This window comes from Parasteatoda tepidariorum, chromosome 7, assembly GCF_982258835.1.
Source record: "Parasteatoda tepidariorum strain Cologne lab strain chromosome 7, Ptep-v5.0, whole genome shotgun sequence".
In the NCBI taxonomy this organism is placed as follows: Eukaryota; Metazoa; Arthropoda; class Arachnida; order Araneae; family Theridiidae; genus Parasteatoda; species Parasteatoda tepidariorum.
The window spans coordinates 2,192,621-2,216,144 of record NC_141761.1 but is presented as its reverse complement, the minus strand read 5'-3'; the positions used below and the strand labels follow the sequence as shown (position 1 = coordinate 2,216,144).

General features: G+C 29.6%; 1 protein-coding gene across 4 annotated transcripts in view; it reads left to right on the top strand.

Moving 5' to 3' along the window:
* The first annotated feature begins 3,277 nt into the window (after positions 1 to 3,277).
* Positions 3,278 to 23,524, top strand: part of obe (activating signal cointegrator 1 complex subunit obelus) — a 119,567-nt gene continuing 99,320 nt past the window's right edge. Inside the window, exons 1-5 of one of the 4 annotated variants that reach the window (XM_087167016.1) lie at positions 3,278 to 3,413; positions 3,492 to 3,678; positions 10,473 to 10,582; positions 15,232 to 15,806; positions 22,947 to 23,090. In XM_087167016.1, the coding sequence (XP_087023142.1) occupies positions 3,548 to 3,678; positions 10,473 to 10,582; positions 15,232 to 15,806; positions 22,947 to 23,090 (960 nt within the window). In that variant the 5' untranslated portion in view covers positions 3,278 to 3,413; positions 3,492 to 3,547. Of the gene's footprint in view, positions 3,414 to 3,491; positions 3,679 to 10,472; positions 10,583 to 15,231; positions 15,807 to 22,946; positions 23,091 to 23,524 lie in introns of those variants that run through there. The other 3 variants (XM_087167017.1, XM_087167018.1, XM_087167019.1) reach the window with 3 other exon arrangements.

The following is a 23,524-nucleotide window of genomic DNA, read 5'->3' as shown; positions in this document are numbered from 1 at the left end:
TCCTTCCGGCTAATTAACAAAATCTATTTTGGCCCTTTCTGTGTCCGCTAATTAGTGTATAAAAATTCCCTTTGGTACAATTTTTCGGTACATACAATTCTAATTTCTGGCAGAGTTTGAAAATTATAAGTTAATATTAAAGGGAGTTACAGAGTGAGTCGTCTGCGTAGCTCCGGAGACGATATTTATTCGTTTTTTAGCTAATATTCCCTCTTTCCCAAAGAAAAACAATTATTTTCATATATATAACACTTTATTCTAGTTGAAATATCGAAAAATAGATTTTAAAAAGTAAAATAAAATAAAAAGAAAAAAAAATTGAAAATTAATCCGTTACTAGGTCCGAACCCCTGACCACCGACTTTACAAACTTCTCTACCGGAGGCGCTAACGACCACACCACGGCACACACGTTGCTTCCACAAATATATAGCTTAAAGAACTTCCTTCCGGTTAATTAACAAAATCTATTTTGACCCTTTATGTGCCCGCTAATTAGTGTATAAAAATTCCCTTTGGTACGAATTTTCGGTACATAAAAGTCTAATTTCTGGCAGAGTTTGAAAATTATATGTTAGTATTAAGGGGAGTTACAGAGTGAGTCGTCTGCGTAGCTCCGGAGTCGATATATATTCGTTTTTTAGCTAATATTCCCTCTTTCCCAAAGAAAAACAATTATTTTCATATATATAACACTTTATTCAAGTTGAAATATCGAAAAATAAATTTTAAAAAATAAAATAAAGTAAAAAGAAAAAAAATTAAAAATTAATCCGTGACTAGGTCCGAACCCCTGACCACCGACTTTACAAACTTCTTTACCGGAGGCGCTCACGACCACACCACGGCACACACGTTGCTTCCACAAATATATAGCTTAAAGAACTTCCTTCCGGTTAATTAACAAAATCTATTTTGGCCCTTTATGTGCCCGCTAATTAGTGTATAAAAATTCCCTTTGGTACGAATTTTCGGTACATAAAAGTCTAATTTCTGGCAGAGTTTGAAAATTATAAGTTAAATTTAAAGGGAGTTAGAGAGTGAGTCGTCTGCGTAGCTCCGAAGACGATATTTATTCGTTTTTTAGCTAATATTCCCTCTTTCCCAAAGAAAAACAATTATTTTTATATATATAACACTTTATTCTAGTTGAAATATCGAAAAATAAATTTAAAAAAATAAAATAAAGTAAAAAGAAAAAAAAATTACAAATTTATCCGGGACTAGGCACGAACCCCTGACCACCGACTTTACAAACTTCTTTACCGGTGGCGCTAACGACCACACCACGGCACACACGTTTCTTCCACGAATATATAGCTTAAAGAACTTCCTTCCGGTTAATTAACAAAATCTATTTTGGCCCTTTATGTGCCCGCTAATTAGTGTATAAAAATTCCCTTTGGTACGATTTTTCGGTACATAAAAGTCTAATTTCTGGCAGAGTTTGAAAATTATAAGTTAAAATTAAAGGGAGTTACAGAGTGAGTCGTCTGCGTAGCTCCGGAGTCGATATTTATTCGTTTTTTAGCTAATATTCCCTCTTTCCCAAAGAAGAATAATTATTTTTATATATATAACACTTTATTCTAGTTGAAATATCGAAAAATGAAATGTCAAAAAAGTTAAATAAAACATATAAAAAAATAAAAAATATATATGTGCCTAGGACCTAACCCCTGACCACCGACTCTACAAACGTCTTTATCCATGGAGCTAACACCCACACCACGGCACACACGTTGCTTGCACGAATATATAGGTTAAAGAACTTCCTTCCAGTTAATTAACAAAATCTATTCTGGCCCTTTATGTGCCCCCTAAATAGTGTATAAAAATTCCGTTTGGTACGATTTTTTGGTACATAAAAGTCTAATTTCTGGCAGAGTTTGGAAATTATAAGTTAATATAAAAGGTATTTACGGAGTGAGTCGTGTGCGCAGTTCTGGAGTCGAAATTTATCCGTTTTTTAGCTAATATTCCCTCTTTCCCAAAGAAAAATAATTATTTATATATATATAACACTTTATTCACGTTGAAATATCGAAAAATAAAATAAAGTAAATGGAAGAAAAAAATTAAATTTTAATCTGTGACTAAGACCGAACCCCTCCTGACCACCGAGTCTACAAACTTTTTTCCCCATGGAGCTAAGAACCACACCACGACTCACACGTTGCTTCCAGGAATATATAGCTTTAAGAACTTCCTTCCGGTTAATTAACAAAATCTATTTTGGCCTATTTTGTGCCCCCTAATTAGTGTATAAAAATTTCCTTTTTTACGATTGTTTGGTATATGTTGTTGTTGTTACTTTACGTCGCACAAGAGCTGCACAATGGGCTATTGGCGACGGTCTGGGAAACATCCCGGAGGATGATCCGAAGACATGCCATCACAATTTTGATCCTCTGCGGAAGGGATGGCACCCCCGCTTCGGTAGCCCGACGACCTGCGCGCGAAGTCGAGCACTTTACGGTAGCACAGTTTAACGAGGACCAATACCGCACACCCTCGGTCCCTACGCAGACTGATCCAAGTTGTTTGGTATATAAAACGATCAGTCCACTGCGGGACTGTCCTGCATTGGACTGATCGTTAAGACACGGCTCCCATCAGATCACCGAAGTCAAGCATCACTGGCTTCGGTCAGTGTGCGGGTGGGTGACCATTAGACTGCGTAAGGACCGAGGGTGTGCGGTATTGGTCCTCGTTAAACTGTTCTACCGTAAAGTGCTCGACTTAGCATGCAGGTCGTCGGGCAACCGAAGCGGGGGTGCCATCCCCTCTGCAGAGGATCAAAATTATGATTTCATGCTTTCGGATCATCCTCAGGGATTTTTCCCAGACCCTCGCCAATAGCCCATTGTGCAGCTCTAGTGCGACGTAAATCATCAACAACAACAACTACAAAATCCTAAATAAGCCTAGTCCCGCAGTGGACTGATCGTTAAGACACGGTTCCCAGCAGGTCACCGAAGTCAAGCATCACTGGCTACGGTCAGTGTGCGGGTGGGTGACCACTTGGATCAGTCTGCGTTGGCACCGAGGGTGTGTGGTATTGGTCCTTGATAAACTGTGCTACCGTAAAGTGCTCGATTTCGAGCGCAGGTCGTCGGGCTACCGAAGCGGGGGTGCCATCCCCTCCGCAGAGGATCAAAACTGTGATGGCATGTCTTCGGATCATCTTCCGGGATGTTTCCCAGACCGTCGCCAATAGCCCATTCCGCAGCTCTAGTGTGACGTAAATTAACAACAACAACAACAACAACTAAATAAACCTAAGAGCAGTTAAAAGACGAAGAAGAGCTAAAAGCTGAGTAGAATAATAGAGTTAAAAGCTGAAAATGCTGACATTTTATTGTGATCGGGAAAGTTTACATATGAGAAAGATATGAAAGTGTCGTATACTTGTAAGCGATGAAAAATATTCTTTTTAGTAGAATTCATGTTAATAACTTTTGCACATTTTTTATGAATTCTTATTGCAGGTAATCTTAAAATGATGTGAGCTTGATTCATTTAAAAACTATTGACTTCTGTATCAATGGAGTTTCCACGTTTAACGAGTTATCTCCGTGCATTCAGTGACGTTGCTGCTCCGTGGGCTGGAAATTATAACTATGATCCAGAATCATTAATAAAGAAACGAAAAGAGCTGAGAGAATATCATGCGAAGTGAGTGACCAATTTACTATCACATCTGGGTACGAATCCTGACCCTGTGGCAGAATTCTTTCTGCGACGTACCTCTATAATGCTAATATCTTTCTGCAAGATATTAAACAATGGCAAATATATAAACTTCATATAAACTATATCTGTAATTTCAAAAAATATTTTTATTAGTTAAAAAAAAATTGGATCAAATAAAATAATTTTTGTGATTGAATATGTTAATATTTTATTCTTACATTATGTGTGATATTCTCGCATTTTGTAGGAAGATAACAAACTAATTATATCCTTTTTCACATTTTATAATTCATCATCACATTAACAGGGTATTCGCACACCTGGAAAGTCATGGATTTAGGTCCCCGGAAAATGTTAGTTTTTAAAATGGAATTTCCCTCTCCCAATTTCACTGTGTTCAGAATATCTGAATTTGTAACAAAATCCCCACTCAGAGTCATTTTATTAAAATATAATATAAAATGTTTTTATCATATTCTTTAAAAGTTATGTTTTTTCGAAAAATGAAAGAAAAAACATTTCTAGAGGGAAGTATCTTTTAAACTTCTGCGATTTTAGAATTATTATTATTTATTTATTTTATTTTATAAATTTAAAATTCTAACTGAAGCAAGCCAGTCATTTGCAAATTTTTTTTTCATTTGGAAATGAGAACAGAAAAATCAGGAGTATTTTTTTCCTTTCTGATGATCAAGAAAAGTATCTTTAGAATATAATTCTTTAGGAAAAAAAAATATTTGCTCAGCTATTTTATTGCTTCTACTCATTCTGTTTTTTAAATTAAAAATTAATAAATGTAAAGATGCAGAGGATAACAGTTTTGGTTATACCTATCATTTTAATTAATTTTATTATAGTGCTTTTGAAATTTATTCTGTTTTTGTCAGTGAAAATAGTAACTTCATTAAGTCATGAAAAGTTATGAAACTGAAAATCTAAAATGTATCAGTAACGGCGGATAATTTCGGATTTTTCGCTAACAGTGATCCGGAAGTTTCCGGAGATCGAAAGTCCAGACGTTTCAAAAAATCATTGATCACTTAAGTTTCCGGAAATCAAATTTTTAAAGGTGGAACTTATAAACACAGTTTATTTAATTTGTTTGTAAGGGAGAGCCACAGAGATACTTTATAAGCTTATATTCATGATTAATATTCTTTTTTTATCACTAAATAGTTGTTATAATCATAAACTAAAAAAAAAAAGGCATATTTGTAAATTTTAATTACTTCTCCAAGTCATCATAGGTATGTCTAAATGGTATAGGTATGTGTAAAATTTTAAATATATTTTTAGTAAACTAAGAAATATTGAGAAAAAGGTAAAAAAACCTTGTTTAAATTTTTTTCTAATTTTTCAATTTAAACTGTTTTTTGTATTTTTTTCAAATTCAGGAAATTTTCCAGAATTTTGACTTGGGCTCACAATCACCCCTGCAGATGGACAAAATCACCTGAATCGGACTCTTCAAAAAAGGGTTACTTAAAACATGTTTTATTTCGAGATATAGTTGTTGTGATAAATAGTATTGGAATTTAAAAGCAATAAGGAAATCAGTAGTAATAACTAAATGATAATAACTGCATGAAAAATAGGAATTAAAATTTCCACAGAGGAGGAAACCAAATTTTTTACTTCATTATTTCTTTATTTTTCATTATTCTCCAATGAGAATAGAAAAGTCACAAGCATCCCCCCCCCAACTCTGAAGTGCGAGAAAGGCAGCTTTTGAATATAATTCTGAAGAAAAGATAAAATCTTTCGAGAATTTCTACAGAAAAGGTGAGATTTCTGTGTCCTGATCTGCTGCAGAATAATCGCCAAGTCTGGGAAACTTCTGGGCACTGGCCCACAAGAAACTAAAAAAAAAATGTCACAAAAAGGGACAAACTCTATATGTTTTTTTTTTTTTTTAATTTGCAAGTTTAAAATCTATTTGACAACCCAGTGATTGTAGTTGGCGCAACAGGTCACGATACGGAAATGCCCCTGAAAAGAAAAGCAAAATTTTTTATTTCCCAAAGAAAAAATTCTTCTGCAAGAACTCAGTAAATTTGTGTGACAACACTATTATACCACTGTCGCCACGATGAATCCTGATACTGTAATCGCTATTGTACCACTTTCCAGTTTTTGTAATGGAATACCTTCAAGGGGCGTTTTGTGGGTATTTTGATCGGTTGATAAAATGCAACATTTGTTAACAACTGTTGTTTCCTGTTCTATTTCGAGTAAGCAATGTCCGTCGAGTATCAATTCTCTTTAGTGACACATTCTTTCACAAGGATTCTTTCACTATGTATTTGTTATTCAACACAAATACAGGTACGAAGTCGTGTAAAACATAAGCAAACTTAATATGCATTGAAGTTGCCCGGTACGCAAAAATAAAATATATCAGGGATGCAATAAAATATTAAAACAAATAGTTAATTAAGTATAGTTAATCTAAGATAGGATGTAGATGAGATAGTTCATGATGTGAAATAGGATGCTGTATTTAATTAATTAACATTCTAACATATGTGGGGAAACTTAGGCCAGACAGGATCAGTAAGCGCTGACGACATGGGTCACGTGTGTGGGTATCCGTGATCTTCTGGAAGTGCAAGTACCGAATGGGTATCGTATAGAAATATAGTAGTTTGCTTTTAAAGGTAGCAATGTATTTTAAGTATTGTTTGACAATGTCAACAATAAACGTTAAATAGTTATTTTACATAAAATTTTAAATTATTATTTAACAGTCATTAAATGATTAGTGTGTTGGTATCATTGGGAACATTTCCGTATCAGGAAATAATATAACAGAATACAATATAATTTATTATGTATCCTGAGAATAATAGGCAACTTTTGGGCAGCAACTGCAAGAGACTAGAAAAACATCACTGAAGGTGACCCACTCAAAAGGTATAACAACCATGGCCAAATCTAGTCATAATTTTTTTTAAAAAAAGAATTTGAAATCCATTTGGTGGATTAGAAATGGCTAATCAGATCACGAAAAAGGAAATTCTGCACCTTAATCAGTGTGTTAATTAATGAATAAGTAGTTAATCAACCAGGCTTGTATTCTGAAACTGTTCTTCAGCTTAGGCACATGCTTAGGTTAAAACAAATCCTTTGTAAAGGTTTGACATATGCTTTCAGATGTTAAGTTCCAAGCCATACTAATACAAACAAATGTGTAGTTGGGACTTACAACAATGGTGCAAAACTCAGTTTTTGCATCCCCTGACTTCAGGGTTGGCAGGTTTTTGACATGTGACAGTTTTTGACAGTTTAAACCATGGTTTAAACCGTCACGTCAAAAACCTCACTGTCAAAAATGTCGAAAATGTCAAAAACCTATATTCATATGTGAAATATAATTAATACATAAAATTTATATATTTTTTATAAAGGATAGTGTTTCTAAATATGTTCTAGAAAAAATAAATTTAAAATTTTGAAGAAACACTTATATTTTGAATAGTAACCAAAATCTTGTACTTTTGAAAGCTCACATCTTTTGTAATATTATGTATTCATTTTCATGTGTTATTGAAAATCTGCAGTGATATTATTAAGAAATTCATTTATAACCAAATTTAGTATATAGTATAGATTATACTAGAAATTAGACATTTTTAAAGATAAACATTAGCAGTTTTGTACATTAGACATCTTTTAAAGAAAAATCTTTTTAATATTATTTTAAATCTTCTTAATAATCTTTTTAACATAAGGCAATACAAATTTAAGTGCTTTCTGTTAAATACACAGAGTAGTTAGTGTCGATTTACAGTATATTCAGCCTATTCATTTACTATGCTGAAAATTTAGTTTATCCAAATAATCAGCTGTTGAATAATTACTTCTTGCTTTCAAGATATGCATTATTTGTATTCTTAATACAAGTGGAGAAAAAAAAATTAAGAAATAAAAATTGTTTTAAAATGATAAGTGTAATAATTATAAATAAATATAATAAACAATATGAGTTATATTTATCATTATTCACAAATATAACTACTTTTAAATTCAAATTAACATACTGGACAATAAAGATATTCGGTATAACATTAAAAAAATTTTTTTATACGCTTGTATCAAGTTTGTATTTATACAACATAACTTGTAAGTTCCTTATAAATATTAGTTATATGTTCCTTATATGTCAAAAATGCATAGTAATAAACTTTTAATTTTCTCAAGTATCAAAAAAAAAATTTTTTTTTCAAAATATAAATATTTAAACAATTTTTGTGCAAAATTTTTCTGCACATGCATTTGAATATAAATTTCAGAGATTTTACCTTAATTTTAATTAAAAAATATTTTAAAACCTGCTGATTACCTATAGTATAATTAAATTTCAATATAATGCATGGCAACTGTTGGTAGTTTTGAAGTTTATATATTTTCATGGCAAACTTCAGTTTTTGACGTTTTCGACGGGTTTTTGACGGTTTAAACCAGTATTATACCCTTGTCATGTCAAAAACCACTTTTTGACGTCAAAAACCCAACCCTGCCTGACTTGTATCTAATAAATATATGGATGATATAATGTTAGACTTAAGGGAACTTTTTTAGATTCCGTAAATTAATTCATTAATTAAATTTTATGTTGAATTGGATTTCACAATTTTAAATCAACATAAATAGACAATGCAAGAACATTCATTTGAGTTGGTTTCAAATTAATGCACGTTACTGATGTTTCCATGACGCTTAAATGTTTAACGCTTTTGATTGACGCATACGTGTTTATGGTTTTTTATTATCTCGCCAATTTGTGAGAATTCATTTATAAATAATTGAGCTACATGGGAAGCAAACTACAATAGTAATACACATCCTATTAAATTTTTAGGTAAACAGGATAAAAATTGGAAGTAGTTATTGGGCCTTTAATTGGCAAATGAAACGGGGGGCAGGGTATTTAAAAGAGAGAAAAAATTATTATAATTTAATGTACAGTAACATATTCTTCCCATTTATTGTATTAAAAAAATTTTAAACTTTTCTGCATATTTTTCCTATGTTTAGAAAAATTATTTTACCTGAATGAAAATATATATATTTTTTTTGCAGAAAAAATTATTACAAACTGTTAATATAGTAAAAAATATATATTTCTTTTATTATACGGCAATATATTTTTTCAATCTATTATATTAAAAAAATTTTAAGCTTTTCTGAATTTTTTTTCCTATGTTATTTAGAAAATATAGGAAAATTTTTAGCGACAGTTATTAATTTTTTCTCCAGGATTTTTAAAATTATAAGATTTATTGAAATATTGCTTAAATTAGAGATGTATTTACATTGTTGTAAATATATGCTAAACAATTAAAATTAGTGATTTTTCAACCGAATTTTACAGGATGAAAAATGTTTAAAACACATCTATCCGCATATTCCAACAGGAAATAGAGGACAATTTAAATTTGAAGTTATTTAATGGAAAAAATAACGCTTTTGGAATTTAAAAAAAATTTAATCAATTTTCAGTATATTTATAATTGTAGTAATTTTCAGTAATTATCATAACTTAAATTTATATTGTAGAATTTACGTCTGACATTGAAGTAAAAATTTTCTAATTTATTATACATCATATTTTACCAGTTAAGAACTGCATAGAATTCTTTATTCGAATATCAGCTTCAAAATTAAGTGAAGTTTGCATTTAAACTGAAATTCACAGTGTTTAGGCAAATTGTTAAAGAGTATTCATTTTTTGCTTTCATGTGATTTACGTCCACCAGCAATTTAATTTGAAATTATAATCAGTTTTTATAAAAACATTTTGTTTTTTTTATATCTTATATTGTACTAAATATTTGATATAAGAATTTTATGATTTTAAAACTCAACCTACATTGTACGAGAGAATTTTTCTAAAAATTTATGTTAATTTTTTACATCTGACACAGTGAAATTGCCCATTATCTATCTTCAATGTTTTTTGCTAATCTGTAGTTTTTTTAAATAAATTAATTTGTTAATTAGACAATTTGTTAAGGAGTATTAATTTTTTTCTTTCATGTGATTTACGTCCCCCAGCAATTTAATTTGAAATAATTATAATCAGTTTCATAAAACATATTGTTTTTTGATAATTGCAGCAATAATAGAAACGAAGGAAATAAAAATATGACCAACGTCTTCAGGGGGTACCGGCCCCGGTAGCCATAAAACAGAACCTTTTCTATTAAGAGAGAGGGCAAATGCCTGAATTAACTCCTTCAGTACCCCGAAGGTTTTGTATAGAAGTCGAGGAAAAAAACATGAAATACATAGAACCAATTCAGAAAAGAAACAAACAAAATCATCAGAAAATAAAAATAATTATATATTTATATTTGTAATTTTTTTTAAATAAGTTAAAGAAATATCCTATCATAGAAGGAGAATTTTAAAACAAAAATGTTTTACTTCTTGTCCTTCCATGTAATATTGTATATTTTTATGTAATATTTATCTGTAATATTGTATTGTAATATGTATAGTCACGTATATTTTTTTTATAAATAAATTATTCATTTTTCTTATATGTATAATAATTTAAGGCTTTTGAAATTTTTAAAAATTTAATTAAATATTTATCACTATCTATCTACTATCAGTTAACGTCCACATGGTGGCTATTCATACTTTAATGGTTATGATATCATCTTTGATTGGCTCTTCTGAAAATTCCCTTTCATTGGCTCTGTGTAATTATTTTAGATGAGTTAACTAAACAAAAAATTTTTAGTAATGTATAATTTGATAATTTTTAGGTTTTCCTTGGATAGAGTAAAAGAATATATGTATAAAAATTCCACTCATTATTCTGCTGCTGAAATTAATGAGAAGTTTATGGAATTAATGGACATTGCTAAGAAACTAGGTAAGTTGAATTTAAGTCTTTCTTCAGTGTAAAAAGAATATTTCATTCAAGTTTTTTACTGTTTTATTTTTAGTTAACAGGGGTCTGTTTAGAAGAAATTTGGGTCCGTTAACGGATCCTTCACAAAATATTTTACCTTAAAAGCGGACCCTTCACAAATTTGTTCATCTTCATTATTGTTTTGTTAATCGAATAAACCCTTCCCAAGAAGGGGGGAGGGAAGAAAGACAGATGTAAACAAACAAAATTTTTTCTTCCGCAGACGCTTCTTCCTTTATTCGTCCGAAAAGAATATTCTGCGTTCAGCAGTATAGGCTAAATACCAAATATTTATATGTTGCATCGCTAATTTAGTAGCTGCAATTGCTCTTTATTTTTTTAAATTTAATTTTTTTAATTATAATTTTACAGTGTTGAGCATAATCTTGTATGCCTTTACAATTTAAAAACTCCTTGAAAAAGTTTTTTTTATTTTTATATTTTTTATTATTTTTGTTTTTTTTTTTGCAATAACGGACCCTATTTGCACAAATTCACAAAAACGGACCCTGGTTGATAGAATGTGACTTAACCTTTATTTTATATTCACAAATTACGAGTAATTTTTTCACAATTTTTCAAAAACGGACCTTTTACAAAATGTCTGGACAGACCCCTGGTTAACAGGAAGTCATAAAACTGTTGAGAAATGAAGATTAAATTTTTAAATTTATTACTTGTGCAGAAATAAAAACTTTTTTTTTAAAAAAAAAGAAGATTATGAGATGGTAACACGGTGAGCGAATATGCAACACAAAAAGCTTAGACAAATCTTTTTATGTTATTTCGTAGTCTAAATTCTCATTTTTAATTCATTATTCAAAACGAAACTTCTCATAGTAAAGAGCTCTTCAATGCATATCTAAAACATTTCTGCTGGCTACTGACAACACATGTGTTAGGAGCCAGGGTGACACACATGTGAAGGAGTGGGCACTATGTGATACAATGTCCGCTTACCATATCACACCACTTAAAACAACCAAAGCTAGAAGTCTTCGTTGCCTGGAAGAGATTTATCGATACGAGTCTTAAGTTGAAACAGAAGGCAACCAACCTGATTAATTTTCCAGAAGAATACGAGGAAAGCCTGGAGTAATTTTCATAAAAAAATGACAAAATTATGCAATGGTGAGCCCTAACCTCTACTAAACTTGACCAATTATTCCTGGAAACTTTCTAATCAAAATGCTCTAACTAATACGAAACATTTATTTCTTTTTTCAGTTTATGTATATATGTATATATATATTTTTTGTTGGCTATTTGCTTTTTGTTTTCCCTTTATTCTATATGTCTTGTCTAGCAACCTTAACCATTAACCAATAAATGCCTCTTTAGGGGCATAGGCGCAGGTTTAAACGTTGTTGTGTGTTCTCATGGTATGTAATTCACGTCCAGCATTTAAGTTCTAATTTTATGTAAAAGAATGCAATAATTGTCATAATAAGTGTTTCCTTTTAAGAAATATGAAATTCTGAGAGAAACTTGTCACAAAGTGTTCCAGCCCATTATAATTGATTAATTATCCCTTGTAAAGCATGTGTTAGGGATTAGCTGTATGATTTTCCCTTTAAAATCCTGAACGTGTAAGGTGATGCCTGTTATTTTTTAATTGGATATTGATGCTTTGTCTACCTACTAAAAATATGATTACGTAAAAGACTACTCTTTCTCTACCCACAATTGTATCTTATCAACATCTTATATATGCATATATATAGTTTTAATTTTGTCAATTATTAACGTAAAAATTATTTTATCATATGACCCCAGTGGCAAAATCGCAGCGACATTGTCTCAGAACGTTACAGAGTTCTTGCGGCAAGATGTTTTTTTTGAAAAGTAAATAAAAAAAACACATAATATTTGAATCATACATTCAGATAATCCCTCATTTGACATCCTTAATTTCTGCCGATATTATCGCAAATCCATGTAATGTTTCAATTAAATTTTTAAACAGTTATTTATATTAATTTTTACAGAGTTTTTAAATGTCCCTATGTATTTCAAACAATATGGAAAATTCCAATCGTGCATTTGAGTATTTACTTTTTAAGGCAACGATTCTATCGAATTTTTAACAGTTATTGTTATTGATTTCTCTATAGATTTTAAATCTGATATTCTTTATACGATATTATTTATTACAACAACCTGATCTCGAAACACGCATTCGAGAAGTCAGATTCGAGTGATTTTGTCGTCAATTTTTTTACAGCAACGGATTTCATGATTTTTAATTACTTTTTTATTGTGATGATTATTTGCAAAATGTGAAGAAGGAACTAAATAGTGCGCCCCTGCCCCCCCCCCAAAAAAAAAGTTTCGAGAATATCGACCCTACTATTATAATAAAATATTATTGTATGTTCAATTAAAAAAATTCAAATAGTTTTTGTTATTTTAAATTAGTAACATATATGTTTATCATTATTAAAAGCATCTTGCAGAAAAATATTAGTGCTAGGGAGTTTTGTCGCAGAGTGCTAGAAAATATTTTGCCACAGGGCATTTGACTATAAACAACCTAGAATAATTTTATGGCTTTAATTATGTACAACAAATATTTAGATTTTGTGTGGATGTGCAAGTAATGGACATCCTCATATTTTTATTTATATTTATAATGAAAATTCAGCTTTTGATTTAATTCCCTAAATCTTGTAAGTTTTCCAAAAAAAAAATAAATAAATAAATAAATAAATCCCTATTGCAATAGAATTTTTTGCACTGATTATTGCTTGCTGGAAAATTTAAATAAGTATTACTTATATATTATGCAGCAATCATTATTTGTAGAAATTAGTTCAAAAGTTATTTTGTTCTAAAATGTACAGTGTATTTTTATTTATAACTCTCTTTTTAAATTAATTAAAAAAAGTCTTTTAACTGTCTTTGAATTAAATGCCTATTAATATTCGAAATTATGAGTAAACTTATTACATAACATTTCAAGTATGTTTAATGTCAATCGTAACTGGAAAATATTGCTTTTTTTCTATTTTGATGACTATAAAATTCCTTATTTGTAAAATTTAATACATTACGCAACAATTATCATAAAATTTATATTATTTTGTAAAATATCCTTGATATTTTCCTATCCATGTTGGCAGCTATGCTGAGTTGATAATCTTATGAGTTTAAAATTGGTTGAATTTTATTTTCAGATAATATTTATTTTTAAAAAAAAAATACACATTAGCAATGATTATAAGTATATTATGAGTATAACTATTTACCAGAAATAATCTATTGTTCAAGTTGTTTTTCATAGCTATAACTCATACCATCGCACCTTAATTTCCATGACTCTTATCATACTTAGTTAACAGATTAAATAAAATATAATTTTATATTGTAAAAAGAATATTCAGTATATAAGTTGTTACATCGACTGAATCATCATTTATTATTTAGCCAGATCAAACCTTCAGCCCTTACGTCTGTGCAATATTTGTTTTCTAGAGCTGTGGCAGTTCAGGGGATAGAGCTTTCGCCTTCCAATGAGATAAACAGGATTCAAATCCCAGCAATGGCTGGTCGACACAAATGCTGCACGGACCACTGTGCTAACCTAAAATATACTCAGTGGTAGACGGATCATGGGTTGAGAGTCCCCTTGCTGTCATTGTAATCAAGGGAGATTCTCCTCTCCATTTAGCTCACATGCGTGTTGGTTCCATCAAAAAGTCCTCCACAAAGGCAAATGTCTCCTAATACTTCATCCAGGATTTCCCATGTCTTTTGGATTGGGTTCAAAATTACAAGGCTTCTAAGGAGTTGTAAACCCTACAAAATGGGTCGACTGTTCAACGCAGGGGTGTTTGAATTCTGGAGGTTTCCCGGAATTCCGGGTTTTTCGTATTATGCTTCTGGGTGAAAAAATTAAGAGCAGGGCATATAGTTTTTCTGGGAATCCCGCTTGACTCAAGACCGTCGGTTCTCAGACTTTCTCTAATCAAATTTTATAATCCGACGAATATTCCCTGAATTCCTCAATCTAAAATCCAAATTTGGAAACTTTCACTAATTTACGATAACGAGACACTTACATACACGTGATTCTTCTTTCAATGGGCAGAAATCCGCCAATTGATTCTTTTGGTTTGGCAGACTTTTGCCATTTTGAATATTTAAATCTGCGCAGGAATCCGTTTGTATCGCGATTCATATTTACACGATTTGAATATCGAACATCGAATTTCATATTTATCTAATCTAAAAGTTGCACGTTGCTATTCGTATTTACATGGTTTAAAAATCTTACATCACGATTCGTATTCACGCAATTTTACAATAATAGTCTCATGATTTTAAAATCCAATTTCGCGACTCATATTCACGTGATTTTCAAAATCACACGATTCCTGTAAGAACTAAGATTAGTTACTATAAAGATTCATCATTAGTAGGTAATTTAATTATAAATCTTATTGAGGAAAATTATGTTTAGTATAAAACTTGTATGACAAATAAATTGATATTTTACACATAAAATATTCAGGGTTTTTCACTTTGTGACACAATTACCCCTGTCAACGATGGTTATAAAATGTTTGTTTGCAATTTCTATTCTTAATTGTGCTCCATTGAAATTTCAGCTGGGTCCGAGGCAATATCACCTTTGGTTCTGGAAGAGTTTATCGTGTATCTCATCGAAGTTTTTCGCAATTGCACGGCCATAGGACACAAAGAGAAACTTCAGCTTCGAAGTATGTTTGGCGTTGTTCGTCCTCCCCTCGACGCGAAGGCCTTCGACTGCGTCCAGAAATTGATGGGTTTTTTAGACTCTGACATCAGGGAGAAGTATCAGGAATACGGTTTTGCGAAGAGTGATATTGGTTTGATGGAAGAGGAATTTGGAACAAAAATAAAATTCTTTCACCAAGTGCCCCTTGACGAAAGTTTCTTTGTGATCCCTTTTAAACTTTCTCCGATTGAAAAGAACCGCAATGTGTTCAATAGCTTGAGCTTTAAATTCCATTCCGTGGAACATTCAGAAGAGCCACCAGAGTTGAGAAGAGTTATACTTCCTCCTCAAAAGTTTGATCGATGCTGGCTGGAAAATGTGCTAGAGAAGTCTCTTAGGACTACTAATCTGTCGTCTACTGAGCTGGCAATCTCAGTTTTTCAACTTCTAAAATCATCCAGGTCAAGTGATGAACTACAGAATGAAGTAATTATCATTTCTTTGTTTCATTTACTGGTGCAATTAACACTAAACATACCAACACTTAATCTATGCCTATCATAGCCAGACAAATGGCCGGACTTTGTTTCTTGATTCAGTTCATGAAATATGGATGTTAGGAAGGAAATAAAACTAAAAACACTTTATTATAATTAAACAAAACTGTATATTACCAATTTTTATGTATTACAAACACAAAGAATGAGAATTTTTAATTCATTGCTTAACGCATTTTTAACACATACAGGGTGTTTGCATTGTACATTTTCCGCAAACATATTTCTTCTAATTATTATTATTTCTATAATTCTTAAAATTATTGTTATAATTAGAAGAATGTATAATAATTATAATTCTTATAGTTAATATTATTTCTTCTAAGAACTTGTGCTGTCTCGATTGTATTGACGTTTTTCTGGGTAAAAACTAACAGTTAGTTAAAAATAAAATGAAAATATCAAAATAAAATATAAGCTATTTACCAGGGTTGGAGTTTTTGCCGGCAAAAAGGGTTTTTTGCCAGGACATTGGCAAAAACCTGGTAAAAACCGGCAAAAACTGGTAAAAACCGGCAAAAACTGGTAAAAACCGGCAAAAACCAAATTATCTAAATTGCTGATTAAATATTATTACAAAATATTTGTAACAAATTTAAATCAATCATAAGGAATAATAATTTTGATACATTACATGAAAAAATTATTTTTAACATATTAATAATTAATATAATGGTAATAATTTTTAAAAGATTGAAAGTTTGTGATCTCTTTTAATTTTAGAATCCTAAAATAAATGTTTTTTACAAATAAATAAATATTATTATTTGTATAATATTATTATTTATTATAAAAAATTATTATTTGTACAATAATTAACTACACATATTGATAGATATTTTATGCTTTAAATTATAGTTATATTAATTTAAAATTAGTTCATTTCACTGGAGAAAAAAAAGAATAATCACAAATTTTCCAATCAATAATGTTTTAAACTACTAAAATGATATATTATTACATTATCATTTAATTATGGAATAATAATTTTGTTAATTTTTTTGTAATTATTTATATTTATAGTATATATTTCAATTTTAGGAATAATTTTGTATCAAAAATGTGCTTTTGTCCTCTCATCTTGGAAAATATAGGTTTTTGCCAATTTGCTTGGCAAAAACCTGTTTTTGCCAGGACGGTTTTTACCGGTATTTTCCATGGTTTTTTCCACCTGCGGCAAAATCTTGCCAACCCTGCTATTTACCAAAACATTTATTTTTTGACATTTTTTCTGACACAACTATGCTAATCTAAAATTTTAGGTACTTTCTTAAAACTTGAATTCACAGTTATTCTGATTGAACCAACTACGCAACAGTCTTTGCAGAAATGTGCAACTAATCGAATGTAATACGCTCATTACATCCAAATTCTAGTAGGAATTCTGTAATTTTTTTGATGCAAAAGTTATCAAGGGATCATTTGACCTGTTATGGTATGTTTAGTGTTAATTTAAGTATCTCTCCTCAAAATGTTGCCTAATTATAATTATTTAATATAATCTCTCGTGTCAGCCTCTCTTCTTGATCTCGCATTCGTCTTAACTTATGTGGGGAAAAAACCTCTTTATTGGTATGTTTTTTCCTTTATTTTCTGAAGTTATCAAAAGATGGCCTCACAAATCAGAGGTATGAAAATAGTTTCCCATTGATGGGGGGCAATGGCTTTATAAAGGGTTAATGGCCATTTTAACAAAATTAAAGCGATGTAGCAAATATTTATTTGACTGGGTACTAATCTCTATCTTTAAATCTCTATCTTAATCACTATCTTTATCTCTATCTTAATCACTATCTTAATCACTTAATCTCTATCTTAATCACTATCTTTAAAATACCAATTAAAACAAACAATTATATAGAAAAGCAAAAAAAAAAAAATGGGCTTGATTTTCAAAAGAAAACTTTAAAGCTATGTGCAAAAATATAAAAGGATATCACTCTGAATAACTTTCATCCTAATGATTGGATTTTCACATACTGAGTGTCAATCTTAATAGTTTTTTAGGGTGACCTCAAATATGCTAATTATTTATTGCTAATAACTAATTAAGTTACAAAATCAGACAAAAAAACATACTTTCTCTGAATAGACATATTTGGATTCTTTACCTTAAAAATATAGGTCATATGAAAATTGTATCCCTCTAATAGTTTAGTCCTCTTAATGTCACATTTTGCTTTAAAATTAATTGGGCAATTTCATCCACTCATGAAACCAGTTTACCCAAAAATAATTTCATATAAACAATAATTTTTAATAATTATTTAATTTCATTGTGAATAAAAAAAAAGTGAATTATGAGGCATCAGTTTTTTTGATACCATATAACTCTACGTATTTTTCAATTGCAAAATCAAAAATTACGACTGTTTTTATTTAGTAGAAGTCGAGTAAAATTGAAATGAATTATTTTTTATAAAATAATTTCTCGACAATCAATAAATATTTAAATGGGGCGATTAATATTCAAATGTGGTTAACTTCCAAGAAAGTTGACATAAAATTTAATTTATATTTTTTCCGCTGATAGTCGGGAGTTAATTTTTTTTAAAATTATGACATACCATGTTTCTTTTTAAATTGCCTGAAAGTTTATTCGTAATTTACCAAAGAGGTTTGAATAAAACATTATATTCGAGGAATGTTGAGTTTAATAAAGACATGTTCCTGATAGAATCTTGTTGTACATCTCCTTTTTTTAAAATTTTATTTTAAGTCGGTTCATTGAATAATTGATACAATTTCAATAATATACATACATATGCATTGATTTGGAGTAATATATTTATAATAATATATTTATCAATTTCTACAATATATATTTTATAGCTATCAAGCAATTACAAATTAAATAAATATAAAAGTTTTATAAAAGGTATTGTTATAACTTCTTGAATAAAATTGCAATATCAACGATCATTATTAGAATTTTCGTTTTGCTATTTCAAGTCCCTAGAAAGAGAATAAAGTTGCCGAACATGTTATCAATATTTTTAAGCACCTTAAAATTTCTCAACATGTTGTATATCATCTTCAGTGTCTTAATCTTAAAATAAATTTTTTATTTTAAGATTAAGATTTTATTTACCTAGTCGTGTGTGTTTCCCTGGACTATTTTACAAACTATTTAATTTCACTTTTACTATATTCTATTACTCTATTATCTTTTACTCTATTTTTTATTCTTTTTGCTACCACTTTGATTATTTTTCAATAATATACTAATCTATTTTAAGTATTTTATTTTAATTTAGGTTTTATTTTAAATTAAATGCTCGTATTTAAACTATGGTCAAGTTCTTAATAAACAGAAGCCTAGAATCGTGGATAATTGAACTTGTTAAGAAAATAAAAACACTCTGCTGCTTTAAAATTATTTGATGCAAAACAGCTGACTGTTTACTTAGCTTACATATATATTTTTCATTTTTCGTAAAATCAAGATGAATTATTGATTGTCTTTTTTATTGTTCCTTATTTATTCATGTAATGAAAAGTAAATACAATTATACACAATGCAAAAAACACAACAGGTTGCATTGTTTTTAAATGGATAAAAATTTTAGATTACAACTCATTTTAGAGCTGTAATCTCCGTTGTAGAATCAAGGCGATACGACGACATTGTCATAGAACTTTACTGAGTTTTTGCGGAAAGATTTTAGTTTTTGGGAAGGAAAAAAATTTGGGGTTTTTTTTCTGCTGAAATTTTCAGAAGATTTTTACTTTTTTCCAGAATTATATTCAAAAGATGCCTTTCTCGTGCATCGGAGTGGAAAAATATGTTTGTGATTTTTCTATTCTCATTTGAGAATAATAAATAAAATAAAGAATAATGAAGTAAAAAATTTTATTTTCATCTCTGTAGAAATTTTCGTTCAAATTTTTTTTATGCAGTTATTACTATTGATTTCCACATAGTTTTTAAAATCTGATATTCTTTATTACAACAGCTGTATCTCAAAATAAAAATACTCATTTAGTAACCCTTTTTTCAAAAGTCCGATTTGCATGATTTTGTCGGCAATCATTTTATTTCTCCATTAGTAAATGCTACAGATTTAACGATTTTTTAAATTATTTTTTTAATGTGATGATGATGTGCGAAAAAGAAAATCATTAGTGTGTTTTCCCTCTACAAAATGCGAAAATATCGCCTATAATATTAGAATAAAAAAATATTTCATATTTAATTAAAAGATTATTTTATTGATCTAAAAAGTTTTTTATTTTGGAAGTTGACATTTATGTTACTTTAGTTTAATAACATATAAATTGTTATTTTTAAAAGAATCTTGCAGAAATATATTAGTATTAGAGAGGTATGTCGCAGAGAGCACGAAAAAGTTCTGCCATGGGGATTGTAATTTATATGTTTAGCAAATAGTTTTAATGTATTTTTTTTTATCTTTTCACAAATTATAAATATAAATTTTTCGTATATTTTTCCTTTAGGGGAGTAGAATGTTAACATTTCATTGATGCTCAATCCAAGGATCAATTGAATTGAATAATTTCATTAATTCCAGAATTTAAATTTGTTTGCTCAAACAAATTTATTGCTTGAAACAGATAGAACAATTAAATTACTATTTATTTGAACTGATTCCTTTATTTTGTTGTGAGCGGAGAAAAGTGTAAAAAGTCATTATACTAGTTATACATTAAATCATGTGACTTTAGTCATTGTAAGCAAAAAGCGCGCTTTGAGGTTTGAAAGGGCAATAATTTAACATTGTAAATATTTATCAAAATGTGTAATATTATGTAATAACTGAATTTTATCTTCAGCATTTTTTAAATTACCCTCTCATGCTACCTTATGAGTATATTTCAGAAAACAATTCCCTGTCCAGGCTAAATTTACTACCGTTTAGCAGTACCTTCACAAATTCAACTTTAGGAAAAACGGTAGTTTCACAAAATACGTTTTCTTAAAATTTTATTTTTGTATCCCATAAGAAACCATAAATCCATATTTTTGTCTTGAGTTTTTAATATAATTTTTAATTTTCACAAATTATGTCTAACTTTTCACAAATTAGGTACCTCTCAGAAAAACCTAGACAGGCCCCTGCTCTCATTATCAAAATATGAGAAAAGTCTGTAGTTTATAAAAATAATTAAAGGCATTCTAAAAGGTAATCTCTGTGCATATTATTTTTTAAAGTTAACTAACAAAAAAGCAATTACAGTAGAGCGCTGACTATCCGAACTGCTCGGGACCGAACGTGGTTTGGATAATGAAATGTTCGGATAATTGGAAAGTTGTTTAAAACCTAGTTTAAATGATTATTATTTATGCACCAACTTCTCTTCACACTTTTTCTAGACTTAGGACTGGTAGTACTATCTAAAATAGCTCTGGCGAGTTTAAAACTTTTTTTTTTTCAATTTTTAAATATATTTTTTTAAACTTTTTTTTTTCAATTTGAATCATTTTTATCATATTTCGGCTTTTTTATAATTTTTTTTGTCAATTACTAATTTTACCACATTTTTCTTTATTTTCCATTGCAAAAGATATCCAGCAAAGACTTTTGTTTCAAAGAGCATGCTCTTTTTTGTGCAGCCATATCCCTTATTCTTTTTAAATAAATCAACTGAATTGGATCAACATCATTTTGGCATTCTGGGCAATTCATTGCAATATCTAATGAATTGCATGCCTCTTATGAGAATTTCCACTATCTTGAACTTGATCATGTACTTCTTCCTCTTAATCTGAGGAGTTCCGATTTTCATTCAAAATTTTAGAAACAATTTCATGATCATTTAAAATTTGAGTGTCTCGACACCAGTCTTCTACTTCTTCTGCTGTATAATCTGGCATATTTTCACCCGAAAGATCTACCGATTCACAAACTGCAGTTTCGTTTGTTTTTCTGATAAGAATTTTATTCCAAGATTTAAGATTCCAAGCACTGTAATCACTGATCATTAACCATGAGTGACAACTACCCATCCCCCAATTGTAGAATTTCAGCACTTATCTATTCATAAACACATTCCGCTTTCCAACATTTGTAGATTGTCAAAATGAAGCTCGCATTCTTTGATGATAATTTTCAGTTGAAGAGGGCTAAAGGGGTATGTAGGTTTAACTGTATAACAATGCATGTATATATGGCTACTATAAGAAAACTGCTGAAAAAGGTTGTAAATTGAATATGGTCTTCAGATGTAGTGGATATTATCTATTCCTCTAAATTTAGAAAAATTGTCGATAAGTTAAAAAAAATTCTAAACTTAAAAAAGAGAAGGAAAAAAAAAGCGAATTCGGACATAGTTCGGATAATCGGCGCTCTACTGTAATTGATAAACAGCTTGATAGCTTTTTTCTATAATTTAAACTAAAAATTATAAAAGAAAACTTAAAAGATGCACTTTTTTTAAAAAAAAGATATTTATTTAAAAAATAGTTTTGGAATTTAAAATCATTTTAATTTATTAATAACCTCCCCTGCCAAACAAAAAAGAAACTTATAAAAATTTAACCAGTTGAAAATAATCCTAACCAGAATTATAATCCTAAGAGAATAATAACCAGAACTTAACCTATGAACACAGATAATTTTACCAATGTGTAATTATTATTTAAACAATGAAATAATTTTTTTCAAGATGGAATCTGAAAAAAAAAGACTGTGTTTTTCAAAGATGGCTGTTTATTTTTACAAAAAAGGCGTATTTATTGGGATCAAAGGGCAATCAAGGCGGGCCGCCCTTTAAAAAACGCTTAGGGAGTACACTGACTGAAATTGAATTAAATTTATTAAATTTAAATTCTTTGAATATTTACACCTTTACGTCCATTTTTCACAATCTTGCAGAAATGAAAGAACCAATGTTTTGTCTTTTTGCATAATGTAAAAATGTAACAAAAATTTTTTAAATACATTTTTATTTCATTATCTAAAATTTCATAATAATTTTTTATGTGCATAAAATAATATATCATAATTTTTTTTCTTCTCAAATTCAGGGTATTGAGATATAAAGTTTTAATCACAACAAAGTTTTATTTTCATTTATTTGCTCAAGTCAGAAATCTTTCATTTTGCAGCTCTTTGATCTTCTTGGCTTTGAATGTATTGAACTTATACAGACAATTTTGCATCATAGGAGTGAAATTATTTCAACCAAATCTCATGAAGAATCTTATAACAATGAGAAACATCCTTCTTACACGACACAAGTTACTATTCAGGTTTGTTTTATTCTTTTACATTTTTTTGTATTTTACTCCTACGGAAAGGCTGTAGGTTTTTCGTGCTCGCATACCCTTCAACTACATCAATTTCAACACCATAATTAAAATACGGTGTCATAACATATCAGGCAAACATAAGCATTAATGAAAACAGGGTATCTGCGCACTTGGAAAGTCATGGATTTCGGTATTGAACCAAATTTGTCTTGTAATGTCATGATTTTAACTATTTTTTTACGTGCTTTTCACATTGTTCTATTCAACGTTTTCACAATTCATTTCGGCGTATCATCGATCCATAGCATATGAAAGTGCCAATCGTTTTGCATGTTTGATGAAATACTTACCAGTCCGTATGTGCGTCTACTGAGCTGGGTTCAGTGAGATTATTGCCTTCTTATGTGCAACTCTGCTGCATTTTGCATGATATT